The 25,737-nt window shown below is 41.6% G+C and overlaps 2 protein-coding genes across 2 annotated transcripts in view; one reads left to right on the top strand and one right to left on the bottom strand.

Annotated features, from left to right (window-relative positions):
• Positions 1 to 1,612, top strand: part of ing2 (inhibitor of growth family, member 2) — a 4,720-nt gene extending 3,108 nt beyond the window's left edge. The window contains exon 2 of the mRNA XM_085760228.1: positions 339 to 1,612. Within this exon, the coding sequence (XP_085616354.1) occupies positions 339 to 1,042 (704 nt within the window). The 3' untranslated portion in view covers positions 1,043 to 1,612. The remainder of the gene's footprint in view (positions 1 to 338) is intronic.
• Positions 1,613 to 3,969: 2,357 nt separating this feature from the next.
• On the bottom strand, positions 3,970 to 7,713 carry rwdd4 (RWD domain containing 4). Its single transcript, XM_085759689.1, has 6 exons — positions 7,520 to 7,713; positions 6,732 to 6,812; positions 6,506 to 6,615; positions 5,762 to 5,912; positions 4,734 to 4,842; positions 3,970 to 4,163 (listed from the first exon to the last, which is right to left on the bottom strand). Exons 1-6 carry the CDS (start codon positions 7,541 to 7,543, stop codon positions 4,084 to 4,086), a joined length of 555 nt encoding a protein of 184 aa, XP_085615815.1. The 5' UTR covers positions 7,544 to 7,713; the 3' UTR covers positions 3,970 to 4,083.
• Between the last annotated feature and the right edge of the window lie 18,024 nt (positions 7,714 to 25,737).

Raw genomic sequence — 25,737 nt, forward strand, 5'->3', positions numbered from 1 at the left:
TAATATAAGTCTTAAATAGTTATATCTTCCGACAGCAATCACTTATATAGAGTGTTTGGTCTGAAACACGGGTCTGTCAGTCACTCGTATCCTACAACCTTTATCCAATGAAGAGAGAGAACGGCATAAAGGGGCGGTCCTCTCTGTGTGTGCAGCCAAGGGATGCGCGTGAACGAGGGCGGGGACTGCTAACTCCATCGGCTGACAGGAAGTTAGCCAAAACAACCGGATCGCTTACTTCTGCTTTAAACGCTACATAAATGCAGTCAAGTTTCACAAAGATGCTGTTCTTTTATGCTCCAGTTTCATTAACGTTTGTGTTGTGTTGTGCTCCACAGAGGTGCTGAAGGAGGTGGACGAGGTGTTTGAGAAGTACAAGGGCGAGCAGGATGCCGCTCAGAGGAAGCGGCTGCAGAACCAGCTGCAGCGGGCGCTCATCCTCAGCCAGGAGCTGGGCGACGAGAAGATCCACGTGGTGACCCAGATGACGGAGCTGGTGGAGAACCGCTCCCGACAAATGGACTCCCACTCCCTGTGCCTCCAGGAGCCCAGCGAGGCCGAGCGCGTCAGCACGGAGCGCCGATCCAGCGTCCAGGAGCCGCCTGCGCCCGAACGCAGCTCGACGCGGAGGCCCCGGCGCCAACGCAACAGCGAGAGCCGCGACTCCAGCCACCCGTCCGCCAACGGGTCGATGGTGGACGACGCCGCCTCGGAGGACCTGTCCGTCCCTCCGCCGCGGGAAAAGAAGTCCAAGTCGGCGAAGAAGAAGAAGCGCAAGTCCAAAACGGAGCGGGACGCCTCGCCGGTGGAGTTCGCCATCGACCCCAACGAGCCCACTTACTGTCTGTGCGAGCAAGTGTCTTACGGCGAGATGATCGGTTGCGACAACGAAGGGTGCCCCATCGAGTGGTTCCACTTCTCCTGCGTGGGGTTGACCTACAAGCCCAAGGGCAAGTGGTATTGCCCCAAATGCAGAGGGGACAACGAAAAGACCATGGACAAAAGCCTCGACAAGAACAGAAAAGACCGTCGCTCCAGGTAGTGACCTTCGTCTCCAAGGGGATAGGAGGAGGACTTTGTGGTCGTAGTTGATAACAGTACTCGTGATGTTGTAAGAGCACAATCGAACACCGTTTAGTAGCAGCGCTTATATTAATCAAGGACGACTTGTGATTGAACTTGTGCTGTTACATCACTGATGTTCCCACCGGCTATAAGTGCACTGTGGTCTGTAGGGAGCCCAGCTGCTGCAAGAATCATCAGCTTCAAGCTGCCGTCATCCTTAAGTGTTTTGATTTTTGTGGGACTTTCTTTTCTTTTTGGACCTTTAAGAAAAAAAAAAACATCGTTTGGTTTAGTCGCCGCCCTTTTTCATTCTGGTCATGTTCCTAATAAAAAAATAAATAAGGCGTTTCCTTCCAATGATCATTATTTTTCTTCAGTTTTGGCCGAGATCTGTACCTTCTTCACATGTTATATGTTTACAAGAGATTGATATTTAATAAGGAGATAATTCTTGATGGGACACTGGAATAGAACGTCATGTTTTCACTGGTTCACTATCACTATTGTGTACATTTCTTTTTATATTCATTAAAACAAAGTATTGTCATTGAGTTAGCAGCTGTGTTTTTCTTCCAGCTGAGGGAGTCACCAGTTGTTTGTTCAACAGTGAAATATTATGTCCATAACTCTGATTGTGAACCGTGTGTGCACCCTGGTTTTCTGGCTACTCTACTCATATCCATCACAGGGAATGAACTTCCTTGCATGTTGTTATTATTACTAAAGGAAGCAAAAGAAGAGGAAAGAAACTAACATGTCTCAGTATCACGTGAACAACGAGAACACCAACAACCCTACTCTTGGTGCAGCAAAGTGACGGTTCGACGAAGGGTTTCTGCCCATTGAAACACGTTAGGACTTTTATTTTGAAATGTTTTCAAGTGTTTTGTAATGCAGTAACTATAATTATACAAATCAATCAAGGAGAACAAAGAAGTGAAATAATGAGTTATTAATTATTGTACATTATTAAATAATGGGTTGTGATAAAGAGGTAAACTAAGGCCCTTATCTGCTGTGGAGGTTTAGTCAACAAGTCTTAAGATCCGCAGAAGAGACTCCCACACTGAGCTGAAGTGAAAAATTAGTTTTCATTAAACTTCCATTGATTTTTGTTTGGTTTCTTGGGGGGGCAGTGCTCCTCCCCCAAGGAAATGGTAGGGTATACACTGTGTAGTATGGTCAGTCCACTTTCATGTGGGTGCGTACGTGTCACAGATGACATATTTGAACATGCCGTGCTGCAAATACAAGATTATTATGTTTATTTATAATTCATGTCGGCTAATGAGGCTACTAATGAGCTTCTCTTCTGGCTCTGAGAGGGATGTAAAACTACACAGATGATTTTTGGTTCTTAAAACCACAGAAATATCCTCTAAAGGAGCAGCAAAACCTCAAATAAATCATAGAAAAAGAAAATATGCAGCTTTAAACTTGTAATTATACTTCCTCCTGGTCAATTTAATATTTGGTATTGCCAAGTTAACAAAAACAAAATCTGTTGTTCAAGAATGAGTTTTATTTTTGGTCAACTTTGGTACATTTTTAGAAAAAATTACTTAATTCTTTGATTCTTTTTGTGCTACAGTTCGTCACATGAGTTGTCAATGAAAGAATTAAGACAGGCGGCAGAACAAATGTGGTTTTATTTTTATATAAAAATTCCAACTTTTTTTCAATTCACTGGGAAAAAAAAGAAACATTTATGAAAATAAGAAAAACAGTGAGAGGAGAAATATTTTTTTGTGTGTTATTTTTAAAAATTTCTCTCTGCTTTCACAAAGTAACACGACACCTCCGGGTAAAACAGCACGGATGCTTGCTGCTCGCCACTTTTGACACGTTCACGAAGAACCACGATCCAACACTTTGAAAACGGCTCAGACCCCCGAGAGCTGAAGCCGAAGCTCGCCGAGTGAAAACATGGCAGTGAGAAGCCTCAGACACAGACACACTCGGCCCTCGCAGCAGCAGAGCGTCTGAGGGCTGAGAGTGAACCAACGAAAACCTGATGATGAGTTCACGCCGCCGCCGCTGCTTCTTCTTCCCCGCAAACACTACAATCACATTAAAAACACAGCTGATATAACCCCCCCCGCCCCCCTACCCAGTCTCGGCCCACCTTTACCCCCTGCTTGGTTGGTTGTCGGGGCGGAGGCGGTAGCATGTTGGCGAGGTCGGGGTGTGAACGCTTGTAGAAGACAGCAGCATCGATCGGCCGCGGTGACGTCAAAACCTCACCGCGGCGTCTCGTACGAAGCAGCGTCAGGTCGCCGCCTGCGGGCTTATTCGTCGTCTTTCCCGCCTGTTTTACTCAACTGCAACAAGAACACAATAAAAAACATAAGTTTGCGTTGTTGATAGGGATGTCACGATTATAAATTTTCTTGGTACGATTATTGTCAGATAAATAATCACGATGTTACAATTATGATTATTATGCATTAATTAATTTCACAACACTATGAATGTGTAAAATCAAATATAGTCAAAATATAATTACATTACTAATTGTTTACACAAAATATTTAAAGTAACTATTAATATATGACTAGTAGTGTTTGATATATTCAGGTCATAAATTGTTAATTGAAGTTTATTTTAGTCGTTTTTTGTTTTTTTAAAATACAAATGATACGCTAACATTTAAATTCCTACCAATTCAGTGTTACGTTAGGTAAATGGACCCGTATCTGAGCATTTACCTTTACTTTGGTGTACTTCTGCCAATATGGTTCAGACATAATCTTTTTTAGGAAGTGACGGTATTTAGGAACCTTTACGATTAATTAATTGTGACATTTAATACCGCGATTAATTGTGAAAACAAGTAATTGTGACATCCCTAGTTGTTGATAATGTTTAAAGATGAATGAGCGCTGATGGTTTCACTTACGTGCTGGAGCGACGATGGAGGACGAGCAGAGAGGAAACAACAGAACATGAAGAAGTTAGTTCATTGTGTTTTTTTTTACTCAAGAGTCAAGAGAATTAAACTGTGTTTCACGTCGCCATCTAGTGGAGAAAAGGCTGAACTGCACCTACTTTAATAACATCCACCCAGTTCCAGCCTCGTGGGAGTTCTCCTTTATGATCTGCAACAACAAATCCCTGTGTTATTTGACCACTTTAAAACACTGGATGTACGACAATACCTATACATAAGATACTGGAATTAAAGGCCAGTGAATTAACCTTGAAAGCAGAAGCTAAAAGGACACAAAAGTCTGTTGTACAATAATGAGATGTCCTTTTTTCCCCGAGTTTTACAGTTTGAACATCATTCAACTTCAATGAAGAGTTGAAATAAAACCACAGACCATCTGATAGACGATGATATCAATGACTGACGATCCCCGATAGCTCATTCTTTTGCAAATACCGAGACATTCGACTTGTTCTACCATTAATGGTCCAACTTGTTATCAATTACAATTAACTGTTGTGTGACAGAACATAGAAAAAATGAACTTTTGAACTTCTTTTATAACATAATGACATTGTTTTGGGTAGAAGTCTTGGTGTATCGTTCCCAACATTTAATTGGGTGAGGCCACAGGGCAGCTCTGTAGTGTTATGTTGAGAAAAGAGAGGACACTGGTTTAGTATATCTAACTTAAACACTGTAACACAAACACAACAGTTAGGAAACAAACGACCGATACCTGTTCTGCTGATGATCCTTCTCTTCTGAGCTTTCGTCAGCTGCTCCTTCTTCTCCCTCTTCTTGGCTGTTGAACCGGTTGTTGTCACCTCACTGTTGGACGTCGGCGCCTGCAACAACAACACATAATCATCAATAATGTTGCTTTCGTCAACAAAAATGATGACGAAATATTGTAAATAGTGGTCATGTGACGATAGCTATAATGAAATCTATAATGCAATATTGTTGACGAATTAAAAACCAGACTAAATGTGGTTCACAAAATAAAAACTCTGCTAAAATGTCTCTTTATTTTCGTTGACCAAAGCGCTACGAGACGAAATAACATTCTAATATTTAGTTGTGTTATTATTTTGAGAGAGAGAGACTAGTGTATATGTGTATTTGTTTGTGTGAGAGAGTTTTAAGTGGGTTTCTCCAAAATATCTGCCAAATATAGTGTGTGGGAAGTGAAAATAAATATGTTGAGCAGCATCTTCCATGTCTGGAATGGATGTATTCTTGAGTCTATAAGGTAACAACAATATAATAACAAGATCACCATGTTTGAATTGTGAAATGGGTTTGATTAAAAGAAAAATGTGGTTTCGTCTATAGGTAATTATACTATAATGACTGGGTTAAATAGAATGTGTGTGTGAATGGGTTAATGTGATGTGATGCACTGTAAAGCGCTTTGGGTATCGTTTCAGGTATAGTAAAGCGCTATATAAATACAGACCATTTACCATTTACTAGAGAGAGATTAAAATCATTGACTAAAACTTCAGTTAAAAATGGGTTATTCTGACTAAAATAAAACTAAAATGCTCAGCGTTTTAGTCGACTGAAACTTGACAAAACAAAAAAAGAGCATGAATGTGACTAAAACTAATAAAAACTACAATGACAGTTTGACACAAAGTCTAGACTAAAATTAAAACGACGCCAAAAACAACACTAGTCAAGAACTGTTTTCTTTAGACACAGAAATGAAGAACCACAATTAAACTTCTGACAGGTGTCAACAGACAGGACGGTGCTCACCACAGCGGTGACGACAGGTTTGTGGTTCTCCATGAGCGTCTCCTGGTTCTCCTTGGCCCACTCGAACAGCGTGTACATCATGGCCGTGCCCAGGTTGGCCTCCACCTGCTCCTCCAGCTTCGACAGGATCTCCTGCTTCGTCTCCGCAGAGCTGAGAGAGACAAAGCGTGTCCATGAACTACGGTGTCATACATCTATCATACTGATTGTGGTTAGTTACTGCTAATCTCAGCCAGGTAGCTCAGATAATGTGTGGATGACAGTGCCCCCTAGTGGTGGCAGCACAGAAAGACACTGATACACACAACAACTACATTTAAGAATTTAAAATTGTACAAAATGGAGTAATTTTTTGATTTGAGGATTTTTATACTTTTTATACGTAAATCTGCTAAGTTTTGGCCAGTAAATAATGAAATGATTTCATGTCAATTCAGCAGATTTTAGTTCCAGGTCTTGTGGAGCTTTGAAACAGCTTTTAGATATTCATTTTAAGAAAGTAGTTAAGTTGTTGTTAGTTCTTTCTTACACCAGTGTCTCCGACTGCACTGAAGCTTTAGTGATGTCGTTCACTGGGGCAGATTGGATGAAAGCATCTGTTACTTGACTTAATGTAATATAATGTAAAATATGTACAGTTGAATGGTCTATGATTTAGATCTGTGCAGTGGGAACAGGTATCGAGTGGCAGGTTGTTTCCAGATAATTAAATAACAACAGGCCAGGAATCAGTTCGTAACGTACATCCTGTTGTTGAAAAAGGCATCGAGGGAGATTTGTGGAGCCGTCTCAGGGTACGTCTCCGGCCAGGCGAAGTCCAGGATGAATGCTTTGGTGTCCTCGAGGTCTCCTATCTGTTATATAAAAACACAAAGTCACTAAAACTGAATCGATGTGAAGCAGCCGAAAGAGTTTGATGTTTATCCTGTTGAACATTTATAAATCAGACTTGAGAGGTACTGGTACTCACCCTGAACTGAAATGACACTGGGCTGACTTCTTTGAAACACTCGTCTCCCTCATAGATGGAGCGAAGAGCCTCCAGCTCCATCTGGTTGATTGACACAGACAGAGACAGACAGGTAAGTGACAGACAGGTAATAATACAATAATGACTCCATTCAGAAACATGGTCATTTAAACCCGAGGCAGGTTGAAGGCTAACTACATCTTCAACAAAAGCATTGTGATTATTTATTATTTTTTAATTCCTTATATACATATAATCCTTCAGACATTAAATCAAATCCATTAAATCTGACTTTTAACCTCCTAAAGCCACTTGCTACTGAACATAAAGGAAGGCAGCTTTGGTAAAACGTCGTTATTTTACGTTTATATTATTAATGCTATTAAAAAACACTGTACACCGAATCATTTTATGTTTGTTTTCTATTGTGGAAACATATTGACTTGTAGTTTCTGTGGTGTTTTATATTGTCTAGAGCTAAACAAACATTATAACGCAGCAGATTTTGGCCGGAGTTTGGTTTGGTGCTTCAACGCCGAAAATCAGGGCTTAACCCCGGCTAACAGCCCGTCTGACACCCCGGTCTGTCCGCTTCTTTAGTGACCCAGAGCTGTTGTGGGTCGAATAAAAACTAAAACGTCGAGTTGTGTCGTGTTTAATGAGCAGCAGGACTGTGTGTGTGTGTGAGAAACGAGCCGCAGATTGTCACCACTCACAGGGAGTTAGCCGTTAGCTGTTAGCAGCATTAGCATCGTTAGCTCCGGCATCGTCACATTTAATTCATTTACCTCTTGGTCCTCGTTCGCTGTCATGGCTGCTTCTCTGCGTCGGTGCGACCTCCTCTCCGTTTACCGCTTTAAACTTGTTAAACTTTAACCGTCAACGACCCATTTCTGACATTAAAACTTCACTGTTTTAATCTCACAACTTCTCCAAGTGGCTACTTCCACTGTGCCACCATGATAGTGCACGCATGCGCAGTGCGGCACGCCACGTAAACGACGTCACGTCCTACGTAGAGGAGGTTTATTATTACTGTATGATAATTATTGCAATGTTTTATCCTGTTGTTTCTATGATTACTGCACTACTACTATGTATGTTTTGTAAATGAGTGATACATAAAGATGGAAAATAGGCTATATTATTCCTGTATGAAAACACTGAATATGATAAGAAACTAAATTGACTAAATTTGATTATTATTTTAATGATTTTATTCAGATTTTACACACACAAATCTAAATTCTCAGACAAGAAGCCAAATATTCTGTAACTGTCTGTGTATGTTGAACAATATATCTCCTCCATATGTGATTGTGAAAATAAAAAAGCTGTAAAAACGTATGATCTCTGCAAGCTTTACAAAAATATTCACTGAATAAGGTTTCTTAAATCCTGTCTTGCTGTCAACCCCTGGCGTTTGTGTATTAATGTTGCATACACTTATTTTTGTTTGTATTCATCCATGTGTATAGCCTACTCCTGTCAATGAAGAAGGAAAGAAAAAATATTACTGTAGGCTATAAAACCTTCACATTTATCAATACCAAACAAAGCATCACAACTACAAATCTCAGATTAGTAATGCATGTCAAATCTGTTTCCATTTCTTCTCATCCCCATTTCATAAAAAAAATTAAATTATTATTAAATACTGCTCATATCTACGACAAAGAATTAGGGCCACATTGAGAAAAAAAATTCACAGACTTCGAGAATAAAGTTGTTATATTTTAACGTTGTTTTAGGAGGAAAATTGTTCAAATGTGGGCCATGGAGCAAGTAGGTTTCACAAACAAGGTCGTTTTTCAACCTCAAAATAATCTTTCTAAACTCACTGAAGGGGTAGGCCTACATCACGGCTCCGCTTAGCTCCAGAGCCCGGTTCAGACATACAGTAGTGTAATGTTGATAAATACTGTTAGTGATGAAGAGAAATGAAATGTGTCCTGTAATTTCCAGTTAATTGAATTTACTTTACAAAATAATCAGGATGGACAGAAGTTGTTTCATTATTTTATTATATCATTTAAATATTATACAGCATCAGTTTGAACATGCACAGACATGACAAGGAAGTTATCATGAGACGTATTAGTACTATAATCCACAGTGTGTGTGTGGTGACAGCTCCCACAGCAGTCGAGCAGATGAACCTGATGCAACTCTCATATGAAGTTACAGTTTGAGTGCTTAATTAGAGCCGCAGTGTAAAAGTGAATTAGCTTTGATATAGTAAAAACCAAGGGAACACGGACTGATGATGATGATGAGAGTGTTATGTTAAACGCCAGCAGCGGCCGTGTGGGGGAGGAAGCAGTGATAATTTACACTGTGCAGCAAAAAACTGACGTATATGGTGTTACGATGTTGATCCCCCCCCAGGTGAGGAAGGAGGAGGAGGAGGAGGAGGAGGATGAAGAGGGAGGATGTTTTCTGAGATTGTGGTGTTCACTGTGTTTTATAGGATGTGTTCATCAAAAAGAAACAATATATTAACAATTTTCTCAATATTTTCTTCTGTGTCCCTAAAAAAAGTGGCCAAATGTGAGAATATTTGAAGAAGCTCGTTCGAGGCGTCTCTGAGATATTGAGCGAGGCCTCCTATTGGCTCCTTGACAGTGTGGGTGATTGATCCGACAACAAGAAGTTCATCTGGATCGATGCACTGTTTGATGACTCTGTGATGACTTTGAACACTTCCCATCAATAACCCTGTAAACTGGGGCAGAATCACACACAGCGGCTCCGAGCTGGAGGCATCAACAGAAACCATCTCCTCCACTGGTCCTGAGCTATAACAGAATACAGCCGTTAGCATTATTATTATGCAATATGATAACACCATATTTAAAGGGATAGTTCAACATTTTGGCAAATTGGCCCATTTACCATAATCCCTATAATTTTATCTAATTGACGGTGCAAGCTATTTTTACAACGGCGGAGCAGAGCCATGAGCTGCTCAGAGCTACGCTATGGAGGCTAATGGGATTTCTCGGTTTCCCTCATCAAACTCTTCAAATACACAATCCAACAACTCCAAAACGCTCTGGTGGACAAGTTGTGACCTGCACATTCACCACGCTATGAGATAATAACAGAACGTTACCAGACAGAGTTGTTTTAGAGGGAAATTCCTTAATTCAGAAGCTGATGCATTTGCCTTCAGATAGTTTTTCATCTACTAGTCTCTGGAATGCTACAGGCTGTATCCAAACAATGTCTGGTAACGTTCTGTTATTATCTCACATGTTAATGTGCAGGTCACAAACCAGAGCGTTCTATTGTCTGGATTGTGTATTTGATGAGTTTGATGAGGGAAACCATGAAATCCTATTAGCCTCCTCCGTAGTGTAGCTCTGAGCAGCTTAAAGGTAACAAACCTACTGTTATGACTATAGGGATTATGGCAATGGACCAATTTGCCAAAATGTTGAACTATCCCTTTAACCTCCCCATTGCAATATATTCAGAAAAAAACTATTCTGATAAGTATCTAGTAAGCCCTCATATCTTCAAATGTTTTTCTATTAACCTCATAATAATCATAATACATTTCCTCCAATAGCCAATTTTCCTTCAGTTGACCGCGATCAGTTGTTTGACCTGGACTATATCAATTTCCACCACAACACCAAATAATCAATCATAATCTGTGTGTTTGTATTGATCATCTCCCGTCTGAGTTTGCATTTACCTCATTTCGCCAGCAAAATGACCCCAGAAAGGGGTTTTGGCCCCCTGTAGCTTTCCAGCAGCTAGTTGACCGGGTTGTCCACCCAGGTTTTAATCCTTGAAGTTCCTAGATATCATTTCTGGTGTCAAAGCTTTTACAACGCTCCGTGTCCGTTTTTTTGCTTTGCCCCCTGGGTATTATGCAGCAGGTGTGTTTGAAGGGACAGAACTGACCCCGCAGGAACACCAGAGGGCGCCTGGAGCTTAATTTAGAGCGAGGACACAGTTGATCTGGTAGTTTTCTTCCCAGTTAGTTGAATATCTTCATTACACTCATCTCATTTATTTATGTAGCATAGGTATTTGTCTGCAGAGTCTTGATCTGGAGAAGGTAAACCCTTTAGATACACTGAACTTACTTTCCAAAGAGCCTCATACAGCCAAATTCATAGTGAGATGTGCATAAAACACCTAAAAAGGCGTTATTTTCATTCTCTTTAATGAGATTTTTCATTTTAATGTGTTTATTGTTGCAATTCTGAGACGTCTGTAAACTTTAGCATCCAGTGAAAATGTGGACAAAACTCTGGCGTTAACCAATATTGAATGTACTTTGTATCCCTCAGTGTAAGCTCATTGATCCTCTCTCTGTTAATAGAAAAATACTCTAATGCTCAACAACGGCCGCCATCTGCATCTTGGAACGAGAAGCTCTGTCTCATCGCACTGCTGTTGGTAAACACAGAGAAAGCTGTGTGCAGAGTCTCTGATGGCTTATGAGTGATCTTTTCTGACATCTCTATTACGGCGAAGCCCCTCCACCCCTCCATACGCCGAGATCGATTGGTTTGGTCAGACCAATTGAACCTCGGCGAGCCTGAGTGCCGCGCTTTACCCCTCAGCATTAACATTTACATGAGACAAGATATGGAGCAAGCTTTTACGTCAATTTTAGTTAGATTGTCTTCACTGGAAGAGGTAATTGAGGAGAAAGCCACACAGTGTGTACGTGTATGTGTGTGTGTGTGTGTGTGTGTGTGTGTGTGTCGGTGTGTGTGTGTGTCTGAAGAAGCAGATAGTGAGCCAGAACAGCTTCTGTCCTCCCTCTTCTCCATACTAATGTGTTTGCACTGCTAATACCAATGAAAGTTCAAGGCTCTCTATATGCTGATTTTTTCATAATAAAACCTGTCCTCCAGCCAAGAGAGGTAAATCTGGGAACAATGTACACACACACGCATGCACACACACACACTCTGAGGTAATTAATATATTTGAACCACATTTCAATAGGCTATATTTCTTTAGAGTCAGAGTGTAGGTGTTGAATGTGCACATGGTGAAGTGTCATATTTGCAAGTAAAACCTGTTAATTACATTACCCTGTTATTTAGATTATTGATATTATACTGTATGTGTTTCAACTGTTTTTATCTCGTTTTTTAAGCGCTGACCATGAGCGACTGCAAAGTTTGTTGTATTTAAATTTCAATAAATCTTCTATTGGCTATTGCATTGTATAAATAAAGTTAACGGTAGTTGATATTTTCAATAGGCTTTATTGACTGTATCAGCTCCTTCAAACATCCCATTATGACTCCTAGTCATGTTTTGCTGCTAGGCAACATCTAGGGGTCGTAATCACTATGACAGGGGCAAAGGGAAAAGACGTAAAGCTGTTAAAGGGATAGTTCACCCAAAATTCAAATTTCACTCATTATCTACACCTCATGTCGACTAAGGGCTGTGAGAATTTTCAGAGTCCCCCGTGCCTTCTCTGAGTTACGGGGGGTCTGCGCAGCACTGCATGTCCATATAATGGTTGTGAATGGGGCTCACTTTTCTTCGTCCAAAAAGACACACCAAAAAACATCCAAATACCTCCATACTGCTCGTCTGTAATGTCCCTCTTGTTCCGCCGGCAGTGAACTGAGACACTGGGAGCTTCCGCTACAAACAAGTTTAAAATATAGACTTATTTAATTTTTTTCGGAACAATTTCTCATGTCGGGGCTTCAATACAAGAGGGACATTATAGACGAGCACTATGGAGGTATTTGGATGTTTTTTGGTGTGTCTTTTTGGACGAAGAAAAGTGAGCCCCATTCACAACCATTATATGGACATGCAGTGCTGCGCGGACCCCCTGTAACTCAGAGAAGGCACGGAGGACTCTGAAAATTCTCCCAGCCCATAGTCGACATGAGGGTGAGTAGATAATGAGTGAAATTTGAATTTTGGGTGAACTATCCCTTTAAAGAGGGCGAGATTGCGGCTGGTTGTTGGACGAATGTGACACTGGAGAGCTGTGTTTGATTCCCGCGTACATTTTCTTTACGTCGTCAACCACATTTGTAACAACTCAAATCACCAATCACCGAACTGTGACTGTTATTATATTGTAGCTAACCATCAAAATGCAAAAGGTAGATCCGCCACTTGCTCACCAAACATTCACCCAGTCCAGACTAGAGAGCCCCAGTGTTTGCAATTGTAACCATGGCGACTGCCTGCGACACATGTTGCCCTCGGGCGGCTATTTCAAGAGACTCTCTTTCGTGTGCGCTGCAAAACCATCAACTCTGTCCTTTAAGCCTGGAAACTGTAACATTTGCAGGCAGGAGGGTCGTTTATCGCTCTGATTCATTTCTCCAACAAAGTCATGAAGTGCAGGTCTGTTCCTCTGCAGGTTTTTAATGGTAAAAACATGGAGCTGAGCCTCATAATAACCTCACAAATGTATAATATAGAGCCACTTACATGTTCCTGGATCAGCCGGGCAGTGAAAGCACCATGACCTGCAGTGAAGGGCACTCACCTGTTGTTACAGAGCTCAAGAGAGGAGATGTAAGGCCCAATCCCTATTCTCCCCCTTAGCCCTTCCCTTTAATGTGAGGGGTAGTAGTGGTGTCCCAATTCTACTTCTGGTCAAGAGCTAGGGCTAAGGGGAAGGGCTACATAGCCCTAGAAATCAAGATTATCTGGGAGCTCACTTAAAACAAAGGGGTACAACGGATTTCCCATAATATGCCTCGTTCACCAGCAAGATGACGGAACAGAAGGAGTTGTATAACTAATGTGGCATTATTGATTTTAGAGTTACGATCACTCTTTTTTTCCTCTAGATATTAGTAGTAGCTTAGTAACGTCTGTTTTCTTCTTAAAGGTGCAAGTGGTTATAATACCGTAACAATGTTAACTTAACAAAACTGATCGGTTCATTGTAAATCGTTGATTTATTTATGTAAATGTGGTGATATCTGTAAATACGTAGCCCGAGGCAGCGCTGCTCTTCTGTCCAGCAATACAATGCACCTGAAGCTTCACTTTTCATTCAAACAAACTAATGTGACTGCCACAGTTGTTAGATTTCATCAATGAGATAATCTCCTAAAATGAGTTTAACCAGCATCTCGTTTCCTAGGGGAATGTTTTCACCCCTTCCCCTTGTCACTAAAAACCGAGGGCCAAGGAGAAGGGGTAGATGAAGGCGTAGGGCTAAGGGGAAGGGCTAAGGGGGAGAAGTGGGATTGGGCCTAAGACTACACTGGGATGATTGTTTGGTTCTCAAAAACCACGAATAGATGGGTCAACACTTCAAATAAAACACAGGGCAGAAGAAGAGTGAAGAAGTAGAAAAATGCTTCAAATGACATGTCATCAACAACTCAATGACTGTTTTTCCAAAAAAAAAAAAAATCGAAACAAACACTCGTAGCCAATGCGAGTCTGATTCTTTTTCATACCGACAGATTTTTAATATCTATTAGTTTTTCTGATTTCATTTCCTTCAAAGACGATAGCACTCACATATCTAATAATTACACCGACTGAGCCCATCTGCTTCAGAGACGGAGACATTTCAGAGGTTTTGTACAGTCGGTTTGGCTCCGTTCCACCGCGGCCTCGTACGATAATGAGGTGTTTTTATCTTGGTGGAGTGCGGTTCTCCAACATACAATGACCCCCTGCCACAAATACCGAGCATGAAATGCAATTATTGTACAGCAGGAGCAGAATACAAGGTGGTTATCATCCCTTCACTGTTCTTAATTAACTTATCCACTCTGCAAAAGAATTCTGGCCCATGGGGAAATTTCTAAATTGGCTGAGGGAGGCTCGCCTCCTCTCGAGATGTGATAATCCAAATAAACATCTCTCTCACCAGGATACCTCAGAATAACTCTGCCTTTTCCGTGCTCCGCGGCGGAGAAAAGAGCGAGCGGGGGGAGCTTTGTTCTCCTGTTTTAGCAGAGGAGGGGTAAACTTTTAGGCAGAGTTTTCTGTCATTTGGGGATCCAGCTAAGCCCTGATTGATAAAACTGGGCCTGTGTTGTGAGAAGTGTGTCACGCTCCCCAGACAGGTCTGCTAATAACATTAGCGGAGACGGAAGGAAACGTTTGACTCTGACTCTTCAGAGGCAACAAAGCAAACACACATAACACTGAAAACCATATGGCACGTATGAATAAGTTATCTGCCGGAGAGACGGCGGCGCCCTTTTTTTTTTTCTCCGGGGCTACGTTCAGCTATAACAGCCTCGTGTTTGCGGTTTTGAACTGGCAACCCCCCGTGACGAGATGGCGAGGACAGATTAACACCCGGTGTTAGGATGTTTTCCATCTGCTGTCAGAAACACTCGCCTTGTAAACAACAACAAACAACAACACTGTTGTCCCGATTGCTGATTCACTGATAGCGGTGCGATATGAATCCTGTTGTTTTATTAAAGGAACAGCTCAATATTTTGGGGGGAAATGTGATGGCTATGTCTGTAAGAATACAAGGCTGCAGTCATGCTGCAGTTATAGCCTAGCCTAGCCTAGCTTAGCCTAAAGACTGGAAACAAGAGGAAACAGCGGTAACACTTTATTTGACGCCTATCTCTATACCGCATTATAACCATACTTATAATGAGTTATAATGCAGTTATAGCACTGTATAACTATATAAACACTCATAAATGATCATAATACTTTATAACAACAATCATAACACACTATAAAGCATTTTATCATGACTAATAAGGTCACGTATTATAATACGTTTTAATTGTTAGTAACTCGCTGACAATTCCCACATCGATAATGCATTATAAATATAGTTATAATGTGTTATAATTGGCTTATAATCATGTATAAATTATCATTATAAACACAATACATTATCATCAGGCTACATAACAATAAGCATAACACATCATAGAGCATTATAACTCCATAATATATTATAATGCTTGACCATAAGCCATTATAAAATGCTTTATGATGTGTTGTGCTTATTGTTATAAAGCCTGATGATAATTTATGAGTGTTTATAATGATAATTATACACGATTATAAGCCAATTATAACACATTATATATTTATAATGCATTATCGATTGGCCATTGCCAGCAAGTTGCTAACAATTATAATACCTGACCTTATAAGTCATGATAAAATGACTTATAGTGTGTTATGATTGTTGTTATAAAGCATTATGATCATTTATGAGTGTTTATAACTATAGTTATACAGTGCTATAACTGCATTATACCTTATTATAAGTGTGGTTATAATGTGTTATAGAGATACGCGTCAAATTACCCAAACAGCTAACTTCAAGCCTTAAAGGGGTAGTTTTGTTAGGGTTGTGTGAGGTAGATAAGGTACATTTAAGAACGTTTTAAACATTCAAAAACAGCACCAAAATAATCCGATGTGTACTAGCCTACATTGTTTACAACACTTTCCTTTAGCAAACTGAACCACTGTATTCCTACGCACCTATTTACTGCATCAACCTGAGGCTGTGGTATAATACAGTGTTTTCTGTGAGTTGGCTTGTATGTTAATTACTGTGCACAGCAACACCTGGTTGTGCCACTCTGCTGGCTCTCTATCTCTCTCTCTCTGCCTCTGTTGGCTCTCCTCATTATAATCTACTGCAGGTAACGAACCGTCTATATTTGACGCCCATAAAAACATAAACCACCCTTAAATAAGATATAAACAGGTGAGTTGTATAAACAGGAGGAAATTAGCCATAGAGAACAAAACTGTCTTTGCACCAGGCTGTAAACATGTTCATTCCTGCTCTATTGGAGTCTATTGGGATTAACTTCCTGTTTGAGACACACTCTAGTGGCCGTTAGAGGAACTGCAGCTTTTGTCGCTTTCAGTGCAGTCTTGATCGTTGATGCCTGGCTGCTGCTAAATGTAGAACGAGTCATGATTAATAGTTAATAGAAGCATTTGGAGGCTTTTCCTAGAGCATTTCGAGCTGACCTTGTTGGACAAGGTTTGGAAAAAAAACAGGAAACCAAACCCCCGACCTATGCTATTAGCTTCTCGGACAAACAACTGAGTGAACTCTAAAGCTCTACAGTATATTTTAAAATAAAATAGAGGAGAATGAATCGAACTGGTGGTGAACCGAATGACCCCACTGTCTTTCAGTTCCAGCCCAAACACTAAACACTTACTCATTATAAAGTATTGTAGCTCTGGAGGCCGCTTGTTGCTAATGGTATCTGTTCTTTGGCTTGACCTCTTACCCTCGCAGCTTCAACAAGGCTTTGTCTGCAAAATATTGTTAGAAAAGTAAAAATTACAATCTTCAGATAATTCCATGCAGTCACTTTTTTTTCTCTCCATAGGTTTTTTTTTTTTCAACTTTAAAGCCCATTTTGCTCTTAAAAAGAACAAACTGCAAAGGAAAGCCCGAAGCTCTCCATCAAACTGAATATAACACAAGAAGTCCACAGAAACATAACGAACACAACGGCCGCAGTAAAGGAAACAAAAACACTGTGAAGAAGAAGAAGAAAAAAAAAACAGGCCCAGCTATTTATTTGCTCTTGAGAAAAAATGTGCATATAGTTTTACGAAACCAAATACTCGTCGTCTTCAAAAGGGGACAGGAATGGATGGAATAGAGCCAGTTTCATTAGGAGGTTGTGGTACACGGTGAGGAGGATGAAGCTGTCAGGAGGCCTGTGGGGTAAATAAACACCCTGTCATTACAGACGCTGCCGCTCTGAGCCGGGCTTGTTTGACACCAGATAAGTAGCATCTGTTTCACTGGGAATCCTGAAGCTGTTTACCACAGGGCTCCACCGAACTGCATTCACACCCAGTTATAGCAGCAGACTGGTGGGAAAACAGTTAGAGACGGTCCGGGTTGCTGACTTTACATGCTGGGGATGCGATGTCTTGTCCACCAGCGGCCAAGACAACTGTAGACCAGCCAAACTGAAGGTACACGGTTCTTTAGTTTCATTTCCTGAGTCAGTACATGTAATTATATCACCCAGCTATTATTATTAGCATCAAATCAGATGAATAAAACTCTTCATGAGCTCTGAATGCTGACCATGTATTACACATTAAATGTTCATATTTGTTTCAGAGCTTGAGGTGTTTTTATATCGCTGAGAGCTGGACTTATAAAACTTCAAAATTCGACTGTTGCTGTCTTGTTTTACATTTGCTGCTGTGGGTGAGATTTGAAAGTTTTTGCTTTCGTGTCAAGTCTTCAGGGGGTGAAGTGTCACAGCAGAGTCACACCCTCATTTTTCAGACTTTTCAGACTCTCTCCAGTCTCACTGTTTCTCACAATCTCACAATACTTGTCATATTTGAACAAAAATAAAAAATAGTCTTATTCTAAAAGCTTTTTTACTTCTTTACTGTAACAAGCCCACACTGAACAAAGGACAACTCTTATCATCAAACAACTGACACCCTTGAAAGCTGAACAATCAACGAGGAAGCTCAGACACACAGTCGTCTGTCCAATGGTGTAACTCCGTCACTCAGTCAGCCTCAGGGATGCCCCGCCCCAACCCATCCATATTGGTGCATTTAAAACTCTCTTAAAGGTATAATGTGTAGGAATTCCCCCCATCTAGCGGTGCGGCTGCATATCGGAACGTATTCTTGATGTTGCATTCACGTGAAATCGGGCAGACGTCAGACAGACAACAGACGCTGCATGTAACAGGATAAACAAGCGTCTATGTAAACAAGTGGTCCGCCAGCACGAGGCAAAACAATACAGGCGTGACAATATGTTGTCATGGTGATGTCGTATTGTTTACCTGACCCACGTTTTACCATCTTTCTCTCGTCGGCAAACCAACAACCGGATGTTGGTTTGCCGACGGCCGTCTGCCTGACTGCACCTGAATGCAACATCAGTGCCTCCGTCCTTCCTCACACTGCACAGTGGTGACAGTTTTAACAGGCGCTACCTTGAAAACTTTCTCCCCGAGCCGACAGCTCCGCTGAGTTTCCGTGGTTACCTACGGTCACGCTGCCACTCAACATAAAAAATGGCGATGCAACATGGCCGCCTCAGTTCGGGGTCCGTCGCCCACTTTATGTATTTGTAACGACTTGTAACAACTCATAGTAACGTACGAGAAAGCTTTCATTTGTATGCGGGTGTGATTCGACTTCAGTGAAATACGTATTTATGAAAGCAATATTTGATTTTTGCTAATAAAAAGTCAAATAAGTTACACACTGGGGCTTTAAACTTCCAGTGAAGACACATGGCAGTGCATTGCTGTTACAAATGCATTTAAAGAATGGCCCCACTGCTTGTGATGTGTTCAAAGCACGTCTGTAAATTGCAGTGTCAATCTGTGGTATGCACATGGTGGTGGAGGGAGGGTCTGTCCCTGATAGACCTCTTTGCCTGGGGCCACAGCTGAGTCACTCCCACATGGATATTTTCATTCATACAGCCCCACTGTCAATAAAGACGTAGTCGGCAGAATGATGAAGCCTTCAAGTTCATATCTGACAATAGCAGCATAAAAGACTCCTGGAGCAACTGAAATATGAAAGGTAACTCGAGGTGAATTTCATTTCTTCTTGCCAGTGTTGAAACACAAAGATGGCCACGAACTGTTCCATCACAAATTGGTGAAACATATTCAGTTCTCATAAATGTCGCTGCAGGGGAAAAACACTTTAGCCACATATATATATATATATAATAAAAAAGAAAACATTGCTGTGATCTTCCAAGCAGCAGGATGCTCTCAAAGACAAATACATGCAAAAACTGCAGGAGTGGGGGCTTTCTTTTAATCCTCTGACTCTCACCACCTGTGCAACCAAAAGCCAAGTGAAGCGTGACACGAGGAAGACAGAGTGCCTCCTTCTGCATGTCCTCATTATCCACATGGGGAAAGCAGAGGAGGAAACTCCATCCCCCTGTGAACGATCAATTCAACAGGCTTCATAATATTACTGCAACAATTATCTGTGTACAGAAACAAACACCTGAGGAGAGCAGAGGTAATGAAAGCACCACAGTGCTATAAACACGAGAGGACCTCGTGGCCGAGGAACGAAGAGGTGACTAAGTGATTAGTGATTAGAGCGTCTGCTCAAGTGGATTTGAGCAAAAAACACTGATCAAGAGGTGGCATGACTGATCTGCAAGGTTTTTATCCAACGCTTCATTAAGTCGTTATGTTAATCACATTGTGACCCAAACAAGCCCAGCACTGTGACGCTTGACAGCCTCTTCATCACCAGGTTCAAGCACAGACTATTGAAGATATAGCCAAAGCCTTGGAGCTCATTAAAGACGGATTCTGGACGATTTTGTCAAGAATTTGGACGATACAAGACATACGAAAACATCCTTTGTATTTGTCTTTGTCTTCTTGTATACCAAATCTATGTGTACCAAAACAAATCAAAGACCAAAGATATCCGATCTTTTGTGTCACCATCTTAGCTTCCCCTGTCTGTACCATAGCATCACAAACTAGCTCACCAGAGGCCTGTGCACCTCTCTAGGGCTGGTTCAGGTAGCTCTGAACCATTTTATAGCTACGCTGCTATAGACTTAGACTGCTGGGGGACACATCTGGTTACATGGAGCCCTCTCCTCTCCTCTCCTCTCCTCTCCTCTCCTCTCCTCTCCTCTCCTCTCTGCACATTTTGAACTGTCATTATCATTTTCTGTTGTACTTGTAGTTTGGCCTTGGAGTCTCGCACTCTCTCTGTGTTTCCACAGATCCACCGGAGCTCCATCTCTCTGCACCAGCCGCCGCCTGTATCGCCCCCTTACCCCCGCCCTTTCCCCTGCTGTTAGACCGGCCTGCCCTCCCTTCCTATAAACCAGTCTGCCATCCAGTCCTCCCATTAAGCTGGCCTGCTCTCCCTGCCTCCCTTGCCTATACCAGAAGCTTCCTCCCTCAGCTGTTGTTAACATTTCCATGTTTCTCACATTCTCTGTTGTAAATTGTCTTCTTGTCTGTGTGGCAAGGTGAAGAGGGCCCGGGCGGGGATTGAACCCACACCTCCCGGGTAAGAGTCACGCGCGCTTGCCAGTCACCCAAAGGGACATCCCCTTGGCCAAGTAGCCAGGGCACATGATCAATTGGAGGCATAGTGACAGGAACCTCAACTGTCACATCTGTAACAACATCTATTGCATGTCTGTCCGTCCTGGGTGAGGGATCCCTCCTCTGTTGCTCACCCTGAGGTTTCTCAGATTTTTCCCTGTTAAAAGGGTTTTCCATGGAGTTTTTCCTCAGTCGATGTGAGGGTCTAAGGACAGAGGATGTTGTTATGATGCCATGTGAAGCCCTTTGAGACAAACTGTTTGTAAAAACGGGCTATACAAATAAAATTGCCTTGCCTTGCCTTGCCTTGGGCAACCTCACAACGCAACACAAAACTTAAGTTTTTACGATCCTTTGACTTTTACCAAATTTTACGGCCTCATTCTGGCGTGCAATGAATCTTGGCCGTTAAGGATCCAACAGATGGGTGCTGATCACCTCCACACCTGCAAGTCGGCAGCTCATCAAGCCACCTACTCTGTCACCAGCTTTAAGGAGCAGCAGCTCTCCACCAGATCGTCCGTTACCGACCCGTGGTATAAACCGTCAGACTCACTGTGGTTTCTTGGGTTAATGCTTCATCGGTTTGGTACTAATCCTCTCTCTCCATGTGCAGATTGTTGGGGAAAAGATTACCTTCCAGCCAAGAATCCCCAGACCTACAGAGTCACTTACCTGAAAAACTGTCCCCCAAACGCTCTGCTCTGGAAACCTCAGATCCCCATAACTCCGATCTATCAGAGCCCCGGCTAAAGGCCCTCAAAGAAAGACACACATCCAGTTTATTTTCAGTAAACCTCTTGTTTCAACTAACCTGATTGAGACAAAGGTCATATCTGTGGTGCCATTAAGGACTCGGTCAATGACTCCTCAACAACCCTTAGGGTGCTCAAGAATCCACAAGGGGTTTAATTCCTTAAACTCCTTTTTGTTTCGCAGAGTGATATTTTTAACTGCAGTGGAGGGCAAGTTATCTTACCTACAGTAACAGATAATATACTGGTGCAAATCTACTTAATGTTCACATTTTTTAAAATGTCTTGAGAAAACATCATCACTTGTCATCTAAATTGTTTTCAAGCCCCTCTGCGTTTCAGACAATAACCAAGGTTGTTGGGAATAGATAGACCTTACTCAATGACCTCCATTATTTATGTTGAGACAATGAAGTAGCTTTATTATTTATCATTATGGTGACAAATTCCTCAGATAATAATACCGGTATTGATCTTTCTTTCCTATGGAAAACCTCTGAAACTGCCCAGGGTTTCCTCCACTTTAAGTTCCACAGCGTCTTTATCTCTGGGCGACCCGGTGGTCTGAGACCAGCTTTGTTGGACGTCTTTCCCTTCCTGTCTGTCTCCGCTGTCGTCTTTCCAACAGCGACCGGCGGCAAAATGCCAAAAGAATGAAAAGCTGCCGTATCTGTGTAAATTCTAAATGCCTAATTCTCCCAACTACATTTATGACTCCGTGTTAATCAATAAAAGTCATCATATTATACGGACAGTAATGCCTTCTGCCAACAACGGTCAGGCCAGAATAAATGAGGATGTGTCTCAAGTCAATAGCCCCTCTGTAAAGCCCCCGAGGCAGAATCATAACAAATATTTAAAGCTGCGCTAATCAATATTTTCTGATATTAGCAATGGATCAAATGACTCTGTGTAATGAGAAAGGTGACAAACGGACTCTGCAGCTCCCTCCCCAGATCTTATATGTTTGCCTCCTGCCCTGTTTTCATACAGTAGTATTGCTTTTTCTGTGTTTGTGACAGACTGAGTACAGTTTTTAGTTGCCCGACCTTTAGTGTCCCTCCTGGATTCACGGACCGGACCGAGGAGAAGCTGCTGCTTGGTTTCCTGCATTTCAAACGCCTGCTTCTCCTGTGCTTCGGGGGCAGATCTTGCAGGATCATCTCGGTTCAGTCTCCGGCCTCCGAACAGCATGTGCTTTGTACATATCACTGAAGCTGTGGTGAACAGCTGTTTTCTTTTTCAAACTGTTTTCTCCTGTTTTGCTGTATCTCAGGGAACCAGGCTTATAAACTCTGTCTGTTCTTTAATTTCTGTTCACCATGGGTTAGGCAGCAGATTCTTTCTTTTGTTTATTATTTTGGCCTCGGTTCAACCTGAACATACAGTTTTTAATACTTGGTTAATTTTTTGATAATAAAAAAGTTCCTAGCTAAATTAAATTCAATCTTGCACTTATGCACTCGTCACTTTAGCAAACAGCACTTTAGCACATAGCACTTTAACTAACACGGCTTTATAACTTCTCAGTAATCTTTTGGTCCCCTTACCCACTCTTTTAACCGTCTTTGGTCAGTTAACTGGTGGTTTATGTACTGTATGTCGTTCATATATGTTTCGTGTAAGATGTCAAGGTGTTTTATTGTCCTAGTCCTGCCTCTTGTACTTTTTATCGTCATTGTTTTTTTATGTCTAACATCAACCTGCCAATGGGACTGGGGATGGAAATTAGCCACTTGGATATAATCCCACATATTTACATGTCAATGTCCATCAATATGTACTGTTCCCATTTAAAAAAAAAAAAAAAAAATCTGAAATCTGAAATCTACATTTCAGTGTTTTGAACGTGTTGCTTTTATACTAACCTCCCAAAGGCATGAACCATAACAATCACATCAGTGGTCCACCAATCAGAAGGTCAGTGGTTCTGGGTTACATGAGTGTCCTTGGGTAACAACGTGATGTCTCCTCCATCACTGTCAGCGTATGTATACAAATGTGTGTGTGAATGGGTGAACGCGGTACAAATTGAGTGTTCAATACATCAAGGAAAGTGCTACGTAAGCCCATTAACCATTTACCAGCCTCTGTTCCTCTAAATAAAGGAAGCCTTCTAGGAGGATAATGACCCTTAACACCTTAAAATCCATACCGGACCACCTTAAGAGGCGGAAGCGGCATGTTTTTACCGAGGCCTTCACATGAACATCATCATAAATTAGCCGAAGTGCACAGTATGCAGGATTCCTGGACTACTAAAAGCATTTAGTAAGGACGAACGGGTTAGAGGTTGACTGCTACAAGAAGTCTTTACAAGCTGTGATACGAGCCAAAGGAGTGGCCACGCAGGAGGTCAACACTTTTACTTACGTTTCCTTTCATTTTGTCTAAAAAGCAAACTTGTTTTGAATATATATAGGACTTGTTAGCCAATTATAGACCTCGGTGTTTGCTTAGATCGGTGGGTGGTACACTCTGCTTTTCTTTCTCTAAACCACTTTGTAGCTTTGAAAAGAAAAGTTAATCATCAGTATCATTACTATCATTATCGTTGTTAGAAATCTTAAAGAAATGTCTTCGACTCACTCAATAGGAGTTCCTGGAACAGTCCCAAACTTTGATTTAAAATTAAGATTAAGATACTAAAGTTTACCTCTTCCTCATATTTCTCTGTGTTATTTGCCTGCTGCTGTAACAGTCATTTCCCAGCCTGAGAACAATAAAGTAGAAACACAATTGTGAATAGCCTAACAAATACAATGTAAAGAAATTGTATGGAAAAGAAAAGGGAGCAGTATGTACAATAAAGGGGCAGTATGTGCCGTGAATGAAAATTATGTGAATCATATACTGTGACCTTCACAGTCACAAGATCTCATCTTATGAACGTCAATGGGAGATGTTCATACATAAGGGAGTATCTGTAGGATGCAGCGATGTTCATGCTCCAGTAGAGTTTGGAGCGTCGGTGACAAGCAGCAGTGAGGCTGAATCCTCCTCAGACACTTCATATTGTTTTATGTGTGTTTATATACTGTATAGAAGGAACACAAAACAACACAAGTAGGGGGAGTGTATAGTCCAAAAGGCTGATGGCTGTTAAAGGGATAGTTCAACATTTTGACAAATTGGCCCATTGCCATAATCCCTATAGTCTTAGCAGTAGGTTCGTTACCTTTAATTGTCGGTGCAAGCTATTTTTAGAACGGCGGAGCAGAGCCGTGAGCTGCTCAGAGCTACGCTATGGAGGCTAAAGGAATTTCTTGGTTTCCCTCATCAAACTCATCAAATACACAATCCAACAACTCCAAAACGCTCTGGTGGACAAGTTGTGACCTGCACATTCACCACGCTATGAGATAATAACACAACGTTACCAGACAGAGTTGTTGTAGAGGGAAATTCATGCAAAACCGCTGATGCGCGTTGCGTTCAGGGACAGTTTTTCTGCAAGCAAACTCTGTATTTACCCTGTATTTACCTCGAAAACGGCTCTGTTTTGTAACGTTCTGTTATTATCTCATAGCGTGGTGAATGTGCAGGTCACAACTTGTCCACGAAAGCGTTTTGGAGTTGTTGGATTGTGTATTTGATGAGTTTGATGAGGGAAACCAAGAAATTCCTTTAGCCTCCGTAGCGTAGCTCTGAGCAGCTCATGGCTCTGCTCCGCCGTTCTAAAAATAGCTTGCACCGACAATTAAAGGTAACAAACCTACTGCTAAAACTATATAGGGATTATGGCAATGGGCCAATTTGCCAAAATGTTGAACTATCCCTGTAAAGGCCTGATGCTTTTGGCTGGCACCATGCTTCCTCTCCCTGGGCCGTGTGAATGGGATGATCGATTTGAACATGTCAAGGTCTAAAATGTTGACCTTTCAGTTTAAGTGGTGGAGACAGTTCCCTCCCTAACAAAAAAAACAAAAAAACAAAAAACAAAAACCCAAAGCTGAGCAGCAGCAACAACTACAACTACACCAAAAAAAACAAGTGATTTTGTGCCACGGCTCAGCGAATGAGCACAGCGTCCACTCACTCTCCCACGGGCGGGATAAAGAGTCAGTGAAGTGGTCAAACGGCAGAGGAGACATTTTCCAGATGAGGTGAAATAAATCCGTCTCATCCCACAGCTCCTCACCCCTCCTCCCCTCCCCTCCCCTCCCCTCCTCTCCTCTCCTGCCGGCTGAGTCTAAATCCTCCCTATAATTCCAA

Source organism: Trachurus japonicus, chromosome 18, assembly GCF_045865225.1.
Source record: "Trachurus japonicus isolate A0001 chromosome 18, Traja_1.0".
NCBI lineage: Eukaryota > Metazoa > Chordata > Actinopteri > Carangiformes > Carangidae > Trachurus > Trachurus japonicus.